This window comes from Acomys minous (genome assembly GCF_964271855.1).
Source record: "Acomys minous genome assembly, chromosome: 7".
Taxonomy (NCBI): domain Eukaryota; kingdom Metazoa; phylum Chordata; class Mammalia; order Rodentia; family Muridae; genus Acomys; species Acomys minous.
Window position 1 is genome coordinate 71300993 of NC_140488.1, and position 15499 is coordinate 71316491.

General features: G+C 38.7%; 1 protein-coding gene across 1 annotated transcript in view; it reads left to right on the forward strand.

The window, feature by feature from the left end:
• ZDHHC15 (zDHHC palmitoyltransferase 15) overlaps positions 1 to 15499 on the forward strand; it is a 103847-nt gene that overhangs the window by 19176 nt on the left and 69172 nt on the right. Inside the window, exon 2 of the mRNA XM_084789868.1 lies at positions 1811 to 1837. Coding sequence (XP_084645994.1) covers positions 1811 to 1837 — 27 coding nt within the window. The remainder of the gene's footprint in view (positions 1 to 1810; positions 1838 to 15499) is intronic.

Sequence of the window (15499 nt, forward strand, 5' to 3'; positions counted from 1 at the left end):
CACTCTCTTTTAACTGCTCTGGCCAAAAAGAAAATAAAAAGATTTAAAAGTAGAGCTCTGCTTCCCTTAGCATCAAGTACACACAGATGGTGATGATAAAGACAGATTGGTCCCATTTCTACAATGGTGCTTTAAACAGGAGTGATATATAACTCACAGTAAACCTGCAAGGGATGGTTGGAGGAACTTGCTGTAGTATGTGGGAAAATCTCCAGAGACTGGAATCTAGTCCCAACTGCTTTCAGTAAAGTATTCACTTAATCATAAGGTAGTCGGCATTTTATTATAAACAGGCTTTTTATTAGGTGGTCTTGGCACAATGGTAGGTTAACCTAAGTATTGTAAGGATGTATAAGATAGGTGTCTTACTTAGGGTTTCCATTGCTGTGATAAAACACCATCACCAAAATCAACTTATGGACAAAAGGCTTTATTTTATCCTATAACTTATCATGCATCACTGAGGGAAGTCAGGGCAGGAACCTGGAGGCAGGAGCTGTGTGCTGCTTACTGACTTGCTCCTCATGGCTTGCTCAGCCTGCTTTCTTATTGGAACACTAGTCTAGGGTTAGGGCCATCAGCCCAGGGGTAACATCACCCACAATGAGCTGGGCCCTCTACCAGGAGTCAGTAATTGAGAAAATGCCCTACAGCAATGGTTCTCAAACTTCCTGATGTAGTTACTACTTTTAATACAGTTTCTCACATTGTGGTGACCTGAACTATAAAATTACTTTCATTACTCCTTCATACCTGTAATTTTGCTACTGTTTTGGTCGTAATGTAAATATTTTTTTAAGGACAGAGGTTCGGCAAAGAGGTTGTGAGCCACAGGCTGGGAAACACTGCCTTTAGGCTTGCCTACAGCCCATTCTTATGGAGGTGTTTTCTCAATTGAGAGTCCCTCTTTCCCAGATGACTCTAGTTTTATGTCAAGTTAGCATAAAACTAGCCAACACAGTAGGTCAGGCAGGCTACACTTTGAGATTCAATCATTTAGATGTATTAAAATGATTTTCTTTCCTTATTTTTTTCTTTCCACATTGCTTTTGAACTCACCGTGTAGCTGAGGATGATCTTGAACTTCAACTCCTCCTCCTCTCAACACCCAAGTTCTAAGATTGCAGGCATGTAACACCATTCCTAGTTTTATGTGGTGCTAGGAAGCGAAACGAAGTGGGGCACACACTCTACCATTTGACCTATATCCTAGCCTAGCACTTTCTGCTTAGTGACATTTTCAACGCTGGGTTAATTGGGATATAACTTCATCATCACTTGAGAGACACCTGTAATAACTTCCTAATTTATTAGCCTTTGAGTTCATAACACCATGTTATTTATCTCTTATATGATTTGATTTGTTGGTTCTTTTGAAAGGTTATTTCTATTATATATTAAATTAATGTTAATCCTTTTAAATTTGTATTGCGTTTACTGTGTGGAAGATTTGTGCTTATGCATGCCATAGCATGCATCGGAATCAGTTCTCTCCTTCCACTGCCTGGGTCCTGGGGGTCAAACTCGGGTTGCCAGGCATGGAAGCAAGCACCTTTAAACACCAGACCATCTCAACAGCCCATGGATTCTTAATTTCTAAAGATTTAAGAGAGAAAGAAACTAATACAGGATGGAATTTAATCATCCTCTCAATCTTTCTTCTTATGAATTTAGCTTCCTAAAATATCATTGTATAACTTGTTCAAAATACAAAAATTAACTAGACAACACATTTTAAAATATTACTTGTACCTCTCTGTGTGTCTCCTCTGTCCTCTCTTCTAACTCCTTCTTTCTTCTCTCTCCACAGTGACTGTTTTGAGCCCAGCAGAGAAAGGTAAGTGTGTACTGTGAACTGTGTTCGTTAGGAATGTATCATGCATCCTTTTCCTTTTCAAAAAGGAAATTTATAAAGTCTATAAACCGAACAACTTTACCAAAAATGTGCTTGGCTCATTAGAACATTTAGGGTGATTATTTTTAAAAAAGGAAACTTACTCAGAAATACAGCCAAACATATTTTCAGTGGCCCTATTGGCTATAAAATAGCAACTAGAAATTATCGAGATTCATGGTAATTTCTTCCATAGTGACCCTAGGCTCTCTCTTGTTTTGTCGTTATTGTCCTAGCTACCTAGCCTTTTCCCCCAATCCATCCCCTCTTCAAGACCTAGAGTAAGGGCCCCACAGGCCTTGATCACCACAGTTCCTTTATGTTCTTGTGTTCCTCTCAACAGATCATCAGCATCTTAGCCTTATCTACAATTAAAAAGAAAACATTGAGGCACTTTGCATTTAAACCGTGTAAGCTAATCATGAGTCTCCATGGAATGAATAACTTTATATTATTTTATGAGTAAGATCCAGAGTATGTACGGAAGCAGTTTATAGTGTCACTTTTAGTTCTCATCTCGTGGGAGTTTTTTGTTAGAATTCATTGACCTTCACAACATTCAAGATCTGCTCTGCTACCTGTCTGCTTTGATAGTGCTCATTTAATGTGGATAACAGAGCAGTAGGAATGGGAGACAATGGAAAATAGTACTTTAAAAGTATGGACTCGCCCATATTTGACCACCTCCCCTTGGTGAGGAGGCCTGATGGCACTCAAAGAAAGGATAAACAGGCTACCAAGATGAGACCTGATAGCCTATGACCATATAGTGGGGGAGGAGGTCCTCCTCAGTCATAGACCTAGGGGAGGGGAATAGGGTGAAAGCGAGAGGAAGGGAGGAATGGGAGGACACAAGTGAAGGGATAACAATTGAGTTGTAATCTGAATAAATTGATAAAAATAAAAAATAAAAAATACAAATTTTTAAAAAGAAGAAAAGAATATGGGCTCTATACCCAGATGCAGTTTGCAGCTCAGATTCATCTTATTATTTGCATACATAATAGAAACAATAATACTTCATAATTTGTGAGGGTGTTATGAAAACAATGGAACTGCACATAAAGCAGCCAGAACAAAGGTGAACAGAGCACATCCTTAAAGCTCAACAAACATGCACTGTTACTGTGACAGCAATCAAACAAGGCTTAAGATGCCATCTAATCTTATGTATAGTTCTTACAGTCAGGAATCAGCTTGTATTAATACTAAAGAATTATAAACATTTTCTATAACAAATGTTCAACATAGCTGGGTGGAGACTTATGTGATATTTAACCATAAAAGCATAATAACAACAGTGTTCTTATTATTTCAAACAAAAAATAATAACTTATTGTGCTGGGTATCCTGCTAACACTAAAATGTATTATCTCTTCTGATCCTAGGAGTCCAAAGTTATTTTCCCTTTACAATTCTTAAATTTATCCACACAGTAAGCAATGATATAAGATTTTGCTCCTATATTCTGTAATGGGATATAATAGCATTTAAGAGTCACGAGGTATAGGTTTGAGTTCTAGCTGGGTCATTTGTTAACTCTGTGACCTTCATAAGGCAACTGACCTTCTTTGAACTTACATTTCTATAAAAACAACAGCACTTTCACATCTCAAGGTTCTACTAGAAACTAATAAATGTCATGACATAGAAAAATAAGAACACCACCTAACAAAGCAGACTAGCAACAGACAGTAAGCTCATGATTCTGAGGCTCCTAATAACTCTAAATTTATGACTTGTTTCCAACTACATTGAACCTTTATAAAGTAGAATAAAATAAGTAACATGACTGTCAGAAGGAAATGAAATCTCCAAGTCATGTGGCTTTTCATTGTCTCCAAAGTTGAAGAAAACAGTAAGTCAAACAGACTGTGTAAGGTTTTTAGTTTTTGTCTACTTTATGGCTTCTTTACTGGGTTAATAGTCTTCCACCAAAATTCATGGCCACCTGAAACATCTGGATGTGTCCCTATTTGTGGACATGCAATAATGTCAAGGTGAAGGCATACAAGATTAGACCAAGCCTCAGTAACTGATATTCTAAAGGAAAATTGGATATATAGAGAAAACAGCCAAGGGATGGAGGAAGGGTGGTTGTCATGCTTCAAAGGAGCGCTAAGGACTGTGTGCAGTCAACAGAAACTGGTGAGAGGCAGAGAATGACTCATTACTGAAGTTTTAAGCAAAAGCACACCCCAGAACTGTGAAGGAATACATTTCTGTTCTTTTAAACCACCCAGGTTGTAGTAGTTTGTTACTATAGCCCCCAGGAAATGAATAGAGTGTCTGGCAAATTTCAAATTCAGAATTCCCTTTACAAGATGTAACAGTAACGAATAAGTAGGCTTTTGGTGTCACACCTATCTGGCATTAGTTGTCTTTGCTATTTACCATGTGTATGACATGGGGAAATTAACCTACATCTCACTTTCTTCTTCTGTAAAATGAAGATAACACCTTCTATGGTTATCTTGCTCAAGCATTTTAGCATAGTGCCCGATACATGATCACTATAAGTAGTAGTAGGTATTGTTGCTATTTGATGATGACTGCTGCTCGTACTAACATTGGAAAGAATCTGAAGGGTTCTTCAAAGAAGTATGACATATTCCAGGAATCCTTATGATTCCTCTTGGAAATAGAGGGTCAAAAGTCATGTATTCATATTGTAGAACATTGAGATCCAAAGAAAATACAATATTTTTGTTATTCATGTTGATTCTTGTGAAAAAGAACAGAGGCTAGAGTCCAGATCACCTGCCACAAATATCATAGTTAGATATTGTATCAACTTTAGTGACTCTGGAATCCAAAACATTAAAAACATAATGTGCTATCTTATTTCATACCAAAATATTATAATAATATATTCCTTTGCTTTCATAAGTATATTATAAAGATGTTCTTCTTCAGCATGATACTGTATCTATGTTGAAGATCTTTATTGCAAAAGTTTTCCCTCCAATAATCCTGATATCTTCAATATCCCTTATCAAGGATAAGCTAACAATTAGAAATTTAATAAGACCCAAGAATGAGATGAGGCTAAAAATAAACTTAAGAATGAGATGGGCATCAGGCATGATCCATCATTCAGTCCAAATATAATTAATAGTAATACATTGCTCACAGTTGCTCATCTTCCCAAAAGGCCATTAATCATTGCAAACAAAAGTTCAGCTCATCCTCTGCAGATTCATTAGGGTTTTGATGTTTTACATACTAAATTCTCTGGATTGTTTCATAAAGCTAAATGATTATAATTACTTTCTCTCTTGGGAATTGATGTATTTTATAAATATTAAAGTGACAATGGACTTGAATCCCCCAAAATTGATAGGTGGTATCTAGCCCCCCGTTCTTCAGAACGTAACTTTATTTGGAGTAATTAAGTTAAAATGAGATTACAGGAGTGAATTCAGCTGTCCTCAAAATAGAAGGGAATTTGGACACACATGGGCATAGGAGGAAGACCATATTGAAGACAGAGGAGGAAGATGGCCATGGCACATGCCAAGGAGAGAGGTCTGAGAAGGAAGCAATATCTTTGGTACCCTCATTTTGGCTGGTTTACAGAACTGTGAGAAAATACATTTCTATTGCTTAAAGTACCTAGTCTGTAGTACTTTGTTGTGGTCTAAGAAAACAGATACAAGAGCTTCATCCTATGTCTTGAAAATCCAGAGCATGGAAAGATCTGCTTTGTGTCAGCTTCACAGCTATGCTAGCCTTAATTTAGAGCAAATATATTAAAATGTGCCAAGATTTTAAGAGAGAGCTCAGAGGAAAAACCTTATGCTACAGCATGATTTTTTTAGTGGTCTTTGCCAGATCATATGGGAAATCTTCACTATGGTTTTGAGCAGTTATCTCGATGCTATTTATCTTTTCTCTATTGTTTAATTTTTAAATTAATTAATGGATCTATTTGCAATCTTCTACATGCAGACCTCCAATTAGACCAGTACCATCTGTTGAAGATGCTTTCTTTTTTTTCCATTGTATGGTTTGGCTTTTTTTTAAATAAAAAATCAGATGTCCATAGGTGTGTTGACTTATTTCTGGATCTTCCGATTTGATTCCATTGATCGACTTCTCTGCTTCTATGCCAGTATCATGCATTTTTAAAAAATCGTGTGGTTTTTATTACTATTGCTCTGTAGTACAGCTTGAAATCAAGGATGGTGATACCACCAGAAATTCTTTTATTGTGTAGGATTGTTTTGGCTATCGTGAATCTTTTATTTTTCCATATGAAGTTGGTTTTTTGCTGTCTGTAAAAAATTTGTGATGGAATTTTGATGGGAACTGCATTGAATCTGTATATTGCTTTTGGTAAGATGGTCATTTTACTGTTAATCTTACCAATCTATGAGTATAGGAGATCTTTTTATTTTCTGCTATCTTCTTCAACTTACATCTTCAAAGTCTTGAAGTTCTTGTCATACAGGCTTTTCATTTGCTTGGTTAGAGTTACCCCAAGTTATTTTATATTATTTGTGGCTATTGTGAGGGTGTTGTTTCCTTAATTTCTTTCTCAGCTTGTTTATCACTTGTATGAAGGAGGGCTATTAATTTTATTGTTAATTTTGTATCCACCCCACTTTGCTGAAGGTGTTTATCAGCTGTAGGAGTTCTCTGGTGTAATTTTGGGGGTCACTTGTGTATGCTATCATATCATCTGCAAATAACAATACTTTGACTTCTTCCTTTCCAATTTGTATCCCCTTGATACAAATAGCTAGAAATTCAAGTACTGTATTGAATAGATAGATAATGAGAGAGTGGGCAGCCTTGTCTTGCCACTGATTTTAGTGGAATTGCCTTAAGTTTCTCTTCATTTAATTTGATGTTGGCTATTGGCTTGCTGTATATTGCCTTTATTGTGTGTGTTTAGGTATCTGCCTTGTATCCATGATCTCTCCAAGACTTTTAACATGAAAGGATGTTGGATTTTGTCAAAGGCTTTAGAGATGATCATGTGGTTGTTTTTTTTTTCTTTCAGTTTGTTTATATAGTAGATTACATTGATGGAGTTTCATATGTTGAACCATCCCTGCATGTCTGGGATAAAGCCTAATTAATTATGGTGGATGATGTCTTTGATATGTTCTTGGATTCAGTTTGCAAGTATTTTATTAAGTACTATTTTTGAATCAATGTTCATAAGGGAAATTGGTCTGAAATTCTCTTCCTTTGTTGGGTCTATGTGTGGTTTAGATATCAGGCTGACTGTGGCCTCATAGAATGAGTTTGGCAATGTTCCTTCTGTTTCTATTTTGTGGAGTAGTTTGTGGAGTATTGGTATTAGTTCTTCTTTGAAAGTCTGGTAGAGTTCTGTGCTAAAACCATCTGGCCCTTGGCTTTTTTTGGTTGGGATGCTTTTAACTACTGCTTCTATTTCCATGGGGGTGACAGGTGTGTTTAAATTGTTTACCTGATCTTGATTTAGTGTTGGTAGTTGGTATCTATCAAGAAAGTATCCATTTCATTTAGGTTTTCCAATTTTGTGGCATACAGGATTTTGAAATAAGACCTACTGATTCTTTGGGTTTCTTCAGTGTCTGTCGTTATTTCTCCCTTTTCATTTATGATTTTGTTGATTTGGATAGTATGCCTCTGCCTTTTAGTTAGTTTGGCTAAGGGTTTGTCTCTCCTGTTGATTTTCATGGCCTTGTTGACTCTTTGTATTGTCCTCCTTGTTTCTAATTTATTGATTTCAGACATGAGTTTGATGATTTCCAGACATCTACTCCTCTTTGGTGGTGTGTCTGCTTCTTTTTTGTTCTAGAGCTTTCAGGTGTGCTGTTAAGTTGCTAGTATGAGATCTTTCCAGTTTCTTTATGAAGGCACTTAGTGCTATGAACTTTCCTCTTAGCACTGCTCTTATTGTGTCCCATAAGTTTGGGTGTGTTGTGCCTTCATTTTCATAGAATTCTAGAAAGTTTTAAATTCTTTCATTTCCTCCCTGACCCTGACTCAGCTGTCATTGATTAGCGAATTGTTCAGTTTTCATGAGTGTGTAAGCTTTCTGTTGTTTCTGGTGTTGCTGTAGTCCAACTCTAATCCATGGTGGTCTGATAAGATACAGTGGGTTATTTCAATTTTCTTGTGTTGGATGAGGCTTGCTTTGTGACTATATTCTTTTGTATTTTGGTGAAATGTTCTGCATTTCACCAAATGTTCAAATGTTAGGTCCATTTGAATCATAATGTTGGTTAGTTTCATTGTTTCTCTGTTTAGTTTGTGTCTCAATGACCTGCCCATTGGTGAGAGTGGGCTGCTGAAGTCTCCTACTATTAATGTGTGGGGATTGATGTGTGATTTAGCTTTAGTAATGTTTCTATTACAAATGTGGATGCCCTTGCATTTGGGGCATATAAGTTCAGAACTGAGATGTCATCTTGATGGATAGTTACTTGGATGAGTATGAAGTGTCCTTCCCCATTACTTTTAATCAATTTTGGTTGAAAATTTATTTTATTAGATATTAGAATGGCTACTCCAGCTTTATTCTTGTATTCATGTGCTTGGAAAACCTTTTTCCAGCCCTTTACTCTGAGGTAAAGTCTATCCTTGTTGCTGAGGTGTGTCCCTCATATGCATCAGAATGATGGATCTTGTTTTGCAGCCATTCTGTTAACCTGTGTCTTTTTATTGGTGAGTTGAGTCCATTGATGTTGAGAGATATTAATGACCAATGATTCTTAATTTCTATGATTTTGATGTTGTTGGTGTGTGTGTGTGTTTGTATGTATGTATGTATGTGTATACCCCCCTTTTTTGCTGGTGTGTAATTATTTATTTCATGTATTTCCTTGGTATGGCACTTTCTTTCTAGTATCCTCTATAGGGCTGGGTTAGTAGAAATATATTGTATAAATTTGGTTTTGTTGTGGAATATCTTGTTTTCTCCATCTATGGAGATTGATAGTTTTACTGGGTATAGTACTCTAAGGCTGGCGTCTGTGCTCCCTTAGAGGTTGCAAGACATCTGCCCAGGCCTTTCTGGGGTTTAGAGTCCCTGTTGAGAAGTTAGGTGTAATTCTGATAGGTCTGTGTTTGTAAGTTACTTGGCTTTCCCTCTTGCAACTTTTTAATATTCTTTCTTTGTTCTATAAATTTAGTATTGATTATTATGTTGCAGGAGGATTTTCTTTTCTGGTCCAGTCTAATTGGTGTTCTGTATGTGTCTTGTATGTTTACAGGCATCTCATTCTTTAGGTTGATAAAATTTTCTTCTATCATTTTTTTTTTGGAAAATATTTTCTTGTCCTTGGAGCTGGGACTCTTCACCTTCTTCTATTCCTATTATTCTAACATTAGGTCTTTTCATAGTATCCCAGATTTCCTGGATGTTTTCTGTCAGGAATTTTTTAGGTTTAACATTTTCTTTGACAGAAGTATTGATTTCTTCTACCTTGTCTTCTATGCCTGAGATTCTCTTTTCCATCTCTTGTATTCTGTTGGTGGTTCTTGTGTCTGTTGTTCCTGTTCTCTTCCCTTGGTTTTCCATCTCCAGGATTCCCTCAGATTGTATTTTCTTTATTGCTTTTACTTCCATTTCCAGATTTTAGACAATTTATTTATTCCCTTCGCCTAATTAGTTTTGTTTTCCGTATTTCTTTAAGGGATTTATTCTTTTCATCTTTAAAGGCCTCTATCGTCTTCATAAGATTGGATTTAAGGTCGTTTTCTTGTGTTTCAGCTGTGCGAAGAAGCCCTGGGATTGCTGTAGTATGAGCTGGCTTCTGGTGTTGCCGTATTGCCCTGGCTCTTGTTGTTTGTGTCCTTACGCTGGCCCTTAGCCATCTAGTTGTCTCTGGTACTGCAGCCTAGGTAATGCAGCCTGAGTTGTGTGCTAGAAAACAGAGCTGATGTTCTCTGATGGCCCCACGTCTCTTGGAGTGCAGGTATGACTGTGAACTGGGAGGTGGAGCTGCATTTTCTGATAGCGTCAGGCATTTGGGAATTCCAGTAGGGTTGTGGTCCAATAGATAGAGCCTTCAGAGGGCACGACATAACATGTCATTCCCTGCTTCTGTGCTTGCCTAGGGACACCCAATAGGCAGAGGGCTGGCAGGTAGAGGTCTCATCTGTCTGTCCCTGGTGGCCACAAGCTTCCAAGGATCGAGGCTAGCTGTGTGAAGGGAATGGGGTTGCACAATGGCCAGTGTTCCTAATAATACATGGTTTTTGAAAGAGGCATGCTATACATATGCTCAATGCTTGATAACTGTAATAGATAAGAAAGGAAAATAAAAAGCAAAGCCCGTAATAAACTCAATTTGAAAATGAGAACTAAATAGACATTTTCCAAAGAGACATCCAAATGGTCAGTGAGTACATTTTTTAAAAGCTCAATGTAACTATTAGGGAAAATGAACATAAAGCTAAGATGAGATATTATTTTATTTCAATAAGAACTGAGGTCACTCTACCTAGCAGGGAATCAAAGCAGATGCTGAGACTTGCAGCCAAACCTTGGACAAAGTGCAGGGAGTCTTGTTGAAGAGTTGTGGGATAGAAGGACCCAGAGGGGACAGGAGCTCCACAAGGAGACCAACAGAGCCAACAAATCTGGGCCCAGGGGAGCTGGCAGAGACTGATGCAGCAATCAAGGACCATGCATGGAGAGGACCTTGACCCCCTGCTCAGATGTAGGCCATAGGCAGCTCAGTCTCTATGTGGGTTCCATAATGTGGGGAATAGGGGCTGTCTCTGGTGCCCACTCGTTGATCACTTCCCCCTGGCAGGGCATCCTTGCCAGGCCACAGAGGAAGAGGATACAGGCAGGTCCAGAGGAGGCTTGATAGGCTGGGAGGGCTTTCCCTTTCAGAAGACTAGGGGAGGGGACTTGGGGGAAGGAAGAGGGAGGGAGGGAGGGATTGGGAGGAGATGAGGGAGGGTGCTACAATCAGGAAGTAAAGTGAATAAATTTTATACACACACACACACACACACACACACACACACACACACGCGCGCGCGCACACACACACGAACTGCTGTCATTTTCTTAAGAAGACAAAAGGAGATGCTGTAGAAGTAGCTCAGTGGTTTAAGAGCACTGGCCACTATTCCAGGAGACCCAGGTTCAATTCTCAGCACAGATACAAAGAAGTAAAACCTGTGGGCGAATTGTGTGCTTTGAAAGGCCAGAAGAAGGAACTTTGAATAATTTAACCTTAGAGAAGATCAACATTTGAGTAGATATGTTTAACCTGATGAATATAAAGTTTTGTGGTAATGTAGCAGCTATAATAAAAATTTCTCTGAGACTGAATCCAGGGCTTCATTCCTTCTAGTGAAACACTCTATCCCGGAGGTATATCTATAGCGCTAAAAAAGAGTCTATAATCTTTGTTTGGCTCTTAAAGTAATGAAGATAGAACTTAGGACTTCATGCTTGTTAAACAAGAATTCTACCTCTGAACGATATCACCAGCCCTTCTTTTGTGTGGTATTTTTGAGACATTCTCACGATGTAACTTTAGATAGCCTGCCTGGGGTTTGTTATACACTAGGCTGGCTTCAAACTTGTGGTGATCCTCCTGCCTCTGCCTCCCAACTACTGGGATTATAAGCATATATTACCATGCCTGGCTCAAAAGAAATATAACTAAGCTGATTGTATACTGTTGACCTTGGTGTCACATTGGAAAGACCCGAGGCAGATACAGAAGGCTCATAACTTTGAGGCCAGCCTTTGATAGTTTTATCTTTCCATAATGCCATATAAATTGAATCATACAATGTGTAATCTTTTATCTTTGGTTTCCTAGTAGTATATGGTTTTAGGATTCCTCCATGTCACTGCACATATAAATTTTTTTTTTTTTTGCTTTTTGTTGCTGATTACAGTTGCGCCACAATTCAATCTTTCATTCACTATATATAAAAATTATACACATACATGGCTGAGGACATAGTTCAGTGGTAGAGTGCCTGGCTGCCATGTACTACAATTTCCAGAACCATTAAAAAAAAGTTTGAAAATCTGGATTGTTTCCAGTTTCTAGCTAATACAAATAGCAGCTATGAACATATTTGAGCAAATGTCCTTTTTGTTTGGCGGAGCATCTTTTAGGTATATGCCCAGGAGTGGTATAGCTGGGTCCTGAGGTAGAACTATCCCCAAATTCCTGAGAGTGGCTCCACCCAGCAGCTGATGGAAACAGATGCAGAGACCCACAGCCAAACACTGGGTGGAGCGCAGGGAGTCTTGTGGAAGAGTCGGGGGGTGGGGGGGGGGAGGACAGAAAGACTCAGAAAGGTCAGGAGCTCCACAAGAAGATCAGCAGAGCCAATTAACCAGGGCCCAAGGAGACCTGCAGAGACTGAAGCTCCAACCAAGGACCATGCACAGACTGGACCTAGACCTCCTACACAAATGTAGCTCAGTCCTCATATGGGTCCACTAGTAAGGGAATGGGGCCTGACTCTGACCTAAACTCTGTTGCCTGCTTTTTGATCACTTCCTCCTGGCAGGGCTACCTCGCCAGGCCACAGGGGAAGAGGATGTGATCAGTCCTGATGCAACTTGATATGCTGGAGTGGGGATGGGAGCGCCCCTTCTCTGAGGAGTAGGAAGGAGAAATAGTAAAAAAGTGTGTGTGTGTGTGTGCGCGCGCGCGCGCGTGCGAGCAGGAATATGTCTTTATTTCTCTTGATAAATACTAAGGAGTAGAATTTTGGTTTTGTGTGATATATTTAACTGGATAAGGAACTATCAGAGTGTTTACAGCTGTGGTTCTGCCCTTTTTGCTTCCCTACCAGTGTAAATGACAGTGTCGGTTGCTCTAAATCCTCACTGTCAGTGTTATCCATTTGTAGCTTTGTTTTTATCGTTCTCCTGTGTATAAATTAATGTCCCCTTGTGACTTTAATTTGTAGCTCCATAATGACTGCTGATGCCAAACATCTTTTCACAGGTCTCATTGCCATCTAACTCTTCTTTAGGGGAAGTATCAGGTTAAGTCTTCTGCCCATTTTATTGAGTTATGAAAAATCTTTAAATGTCTGGGTACAGGCCTCGGTTTTTCAACAAATCTGCTTCTCTTTCTATACTGCAAAATTAAGATCAATGAGAGAGCATTGCCAGGAAGCATGTTTCGGGATAAGAAAAACAAGTCTGATAGAGTTCTTCAGCAATAAGAGATGCTGACCCCCTAAGAGGTGATCGATTCTGTATCACTACAGATGTTCAAACCACAGCTAGACAGCTGCTTATTAGAGGCGTTGTAAAGACGATGTGCGTGTTCTCTAGACCACTGTGCCAAATAGCCTCCCAGATGCCTTAAAACTTCTAAATTTTATGATATTGAAAAAGCCAGTGCTACATTACTGAGATAGATTTACGGGTTGAATCAGCAAAAGGCAATACATTCTAAAGGAGCCAACCTATGATTGGTAGGACTCCTGTCACTTCCTCAGCCAGAGAGAATCAATCCATAAATCCCTAGTCACTATGAGACAACAGGTAATTGCTGTTTCCCTTTAAAATCTACTGTGGATATTCCTGACAGCGTGGAATCAATGGATTCTCTTAATTCAAATTGTACATAAAGAAGAATGATATTCCAATTATCTGTTTTGAGCTATGAGGGATGCCAAAGATTGTTACCCAAAATATTAGCCTTGTTTACTTCTATAAACCCAACATGAATGAATCAATGAAATATTGGCTCGACATCAAGGTACAGGTCTAGAAACCAGGCATTTTCTTCATTTTTAAAAACAAGCCCATGGTATCTCTTTACCTAAAGTCTGTGTAATTTTTATTACCGTTTATTACAACAGAAACCACCAAGAGTTAAGGAAAATGGAGAACAAACTGTTTATTAGTCAAATATGTCAGATGTGTCCATGCATTCAAAAAATAGTACTCAAATCTTTGTGAAATAAGTATTTTATGTGTGCATTATAAACATTGTTTATCAGCACATTCAAACATATTTTGTATATATTGCATACATGTGTATTTATATATACATGTCTATGCTTAACTAGCTTCCCAGAGGCACATAATTTGGAGAGAATGTTTTGTTTTGTGGTATATGTGTGTGAGAATCTTATGGGTATATATATGTGTGCTTGTGGGCATGTGCATACCACAGTACACATATGAACATTAAAGGACAAATTTCTACTGTTGGTCCTCGCCTTTCCACCTTGTTTGAGACAAGGTCTCTTATGCTGCATAAACCATACTAGCTGGTGGGATGGAGAAATGCCTCTGTGATAAAGAGCACCTGATTCTATTTTGCCAGACTCAGCACCCACATCCAGTGCTCACAGTAACTCCAGTTCCAGATGATCTCTTCTGGCCTCTGGGGTCATCTGCATGCATACAGATACATACACTCAGACACACACCTAAGATAAGATAAAATAAAATAAATCTTTAAAAAAGAATGCTGAATATCCTTTCTCAACCTGCCATTTATTGTGGGCATGCTGGAATTCTAGGCACTTATGCATGAGCAACTGCATCCCAACTCATTGCTCTCTCAAGTACATTTACTAACTGAGCCACCTCCCCAGCACCTTTCTGTTTGGTTTTTGTTTTGCTTCTAGGAGAGAAACCTAGGGCCTCAAACAAGCCAGACAAGTGCTATACTATAGAGCATCACCCCTAACCCAAGGATACATTGTTATCACATAACAAATCCAGAGTTCAAACCAATCATCTGGTTCCAAATCCATTGTGTTTTACCTTACATCTCAATGCCAGACCTCCTTAACACACACACACACACACACACACACACACACACACACACACACACACACACCACGCGGGGGGGGGGTGTCAGACCCCCAAAACGGAAAAAGACCTCATATTAGTTAGTTTTGCTATCATACAATTATCTTACAAAGGCTGATTAAGGAAGGAAGGATTTATTTTAGCTCATAGTTTGAGACATTACAGTCCATCATATTGGGGAAAGCATATGGTGGCAGCTAATCACATCAAGAACCAGAGACACAAATACTGGACTTCAACTCACTTACTTTTCTTTTCTTATTCAGTCTGGGAGCCCAGTCCATGATATTTTGGGTAGATTTTCTTTCTTCAGTTAAAGCTTTCTGGAGACAGGCTTACAGACACAACCAGAAGTATGTCTCCTAGGTGATTCCAAGTCCAACCATGTTGACAAAGATTAATACTGTAACTCACATCCATAAACATATGTACTTTGTTCTCTTGGAATTGTGTACCATTTCCTAGTACACATGGACTAGAAAGTGCTTTGGAACTTGAAAATGCTAAGATTTTGGCTATTAGCATAGCTCAGTGGTTACCTGGAATATGTACAGTGCAAAGAGAGAAAAGGTGAGCTAGTTCATGCCAACTAAACCGAAGTTCCATTTTGGATAATGACTGGTAAATGTATAGGATAACCCTCAAGAAATATGGGTGCTAGAGAGATGGCTCAGTGTTTAAAAGCACTTGCTGTTCATGCAGAGAACCCAGGCTCAACACCTAGCATCCTCCTGGTGGCTCACAACCATCCGTAACTGCAGTTCCCGGATATGGAGCAGTGTTTCCTTCCGGCCTCCTTAGGCACAGCATACACGCAGTGAGCACGCAAGCAG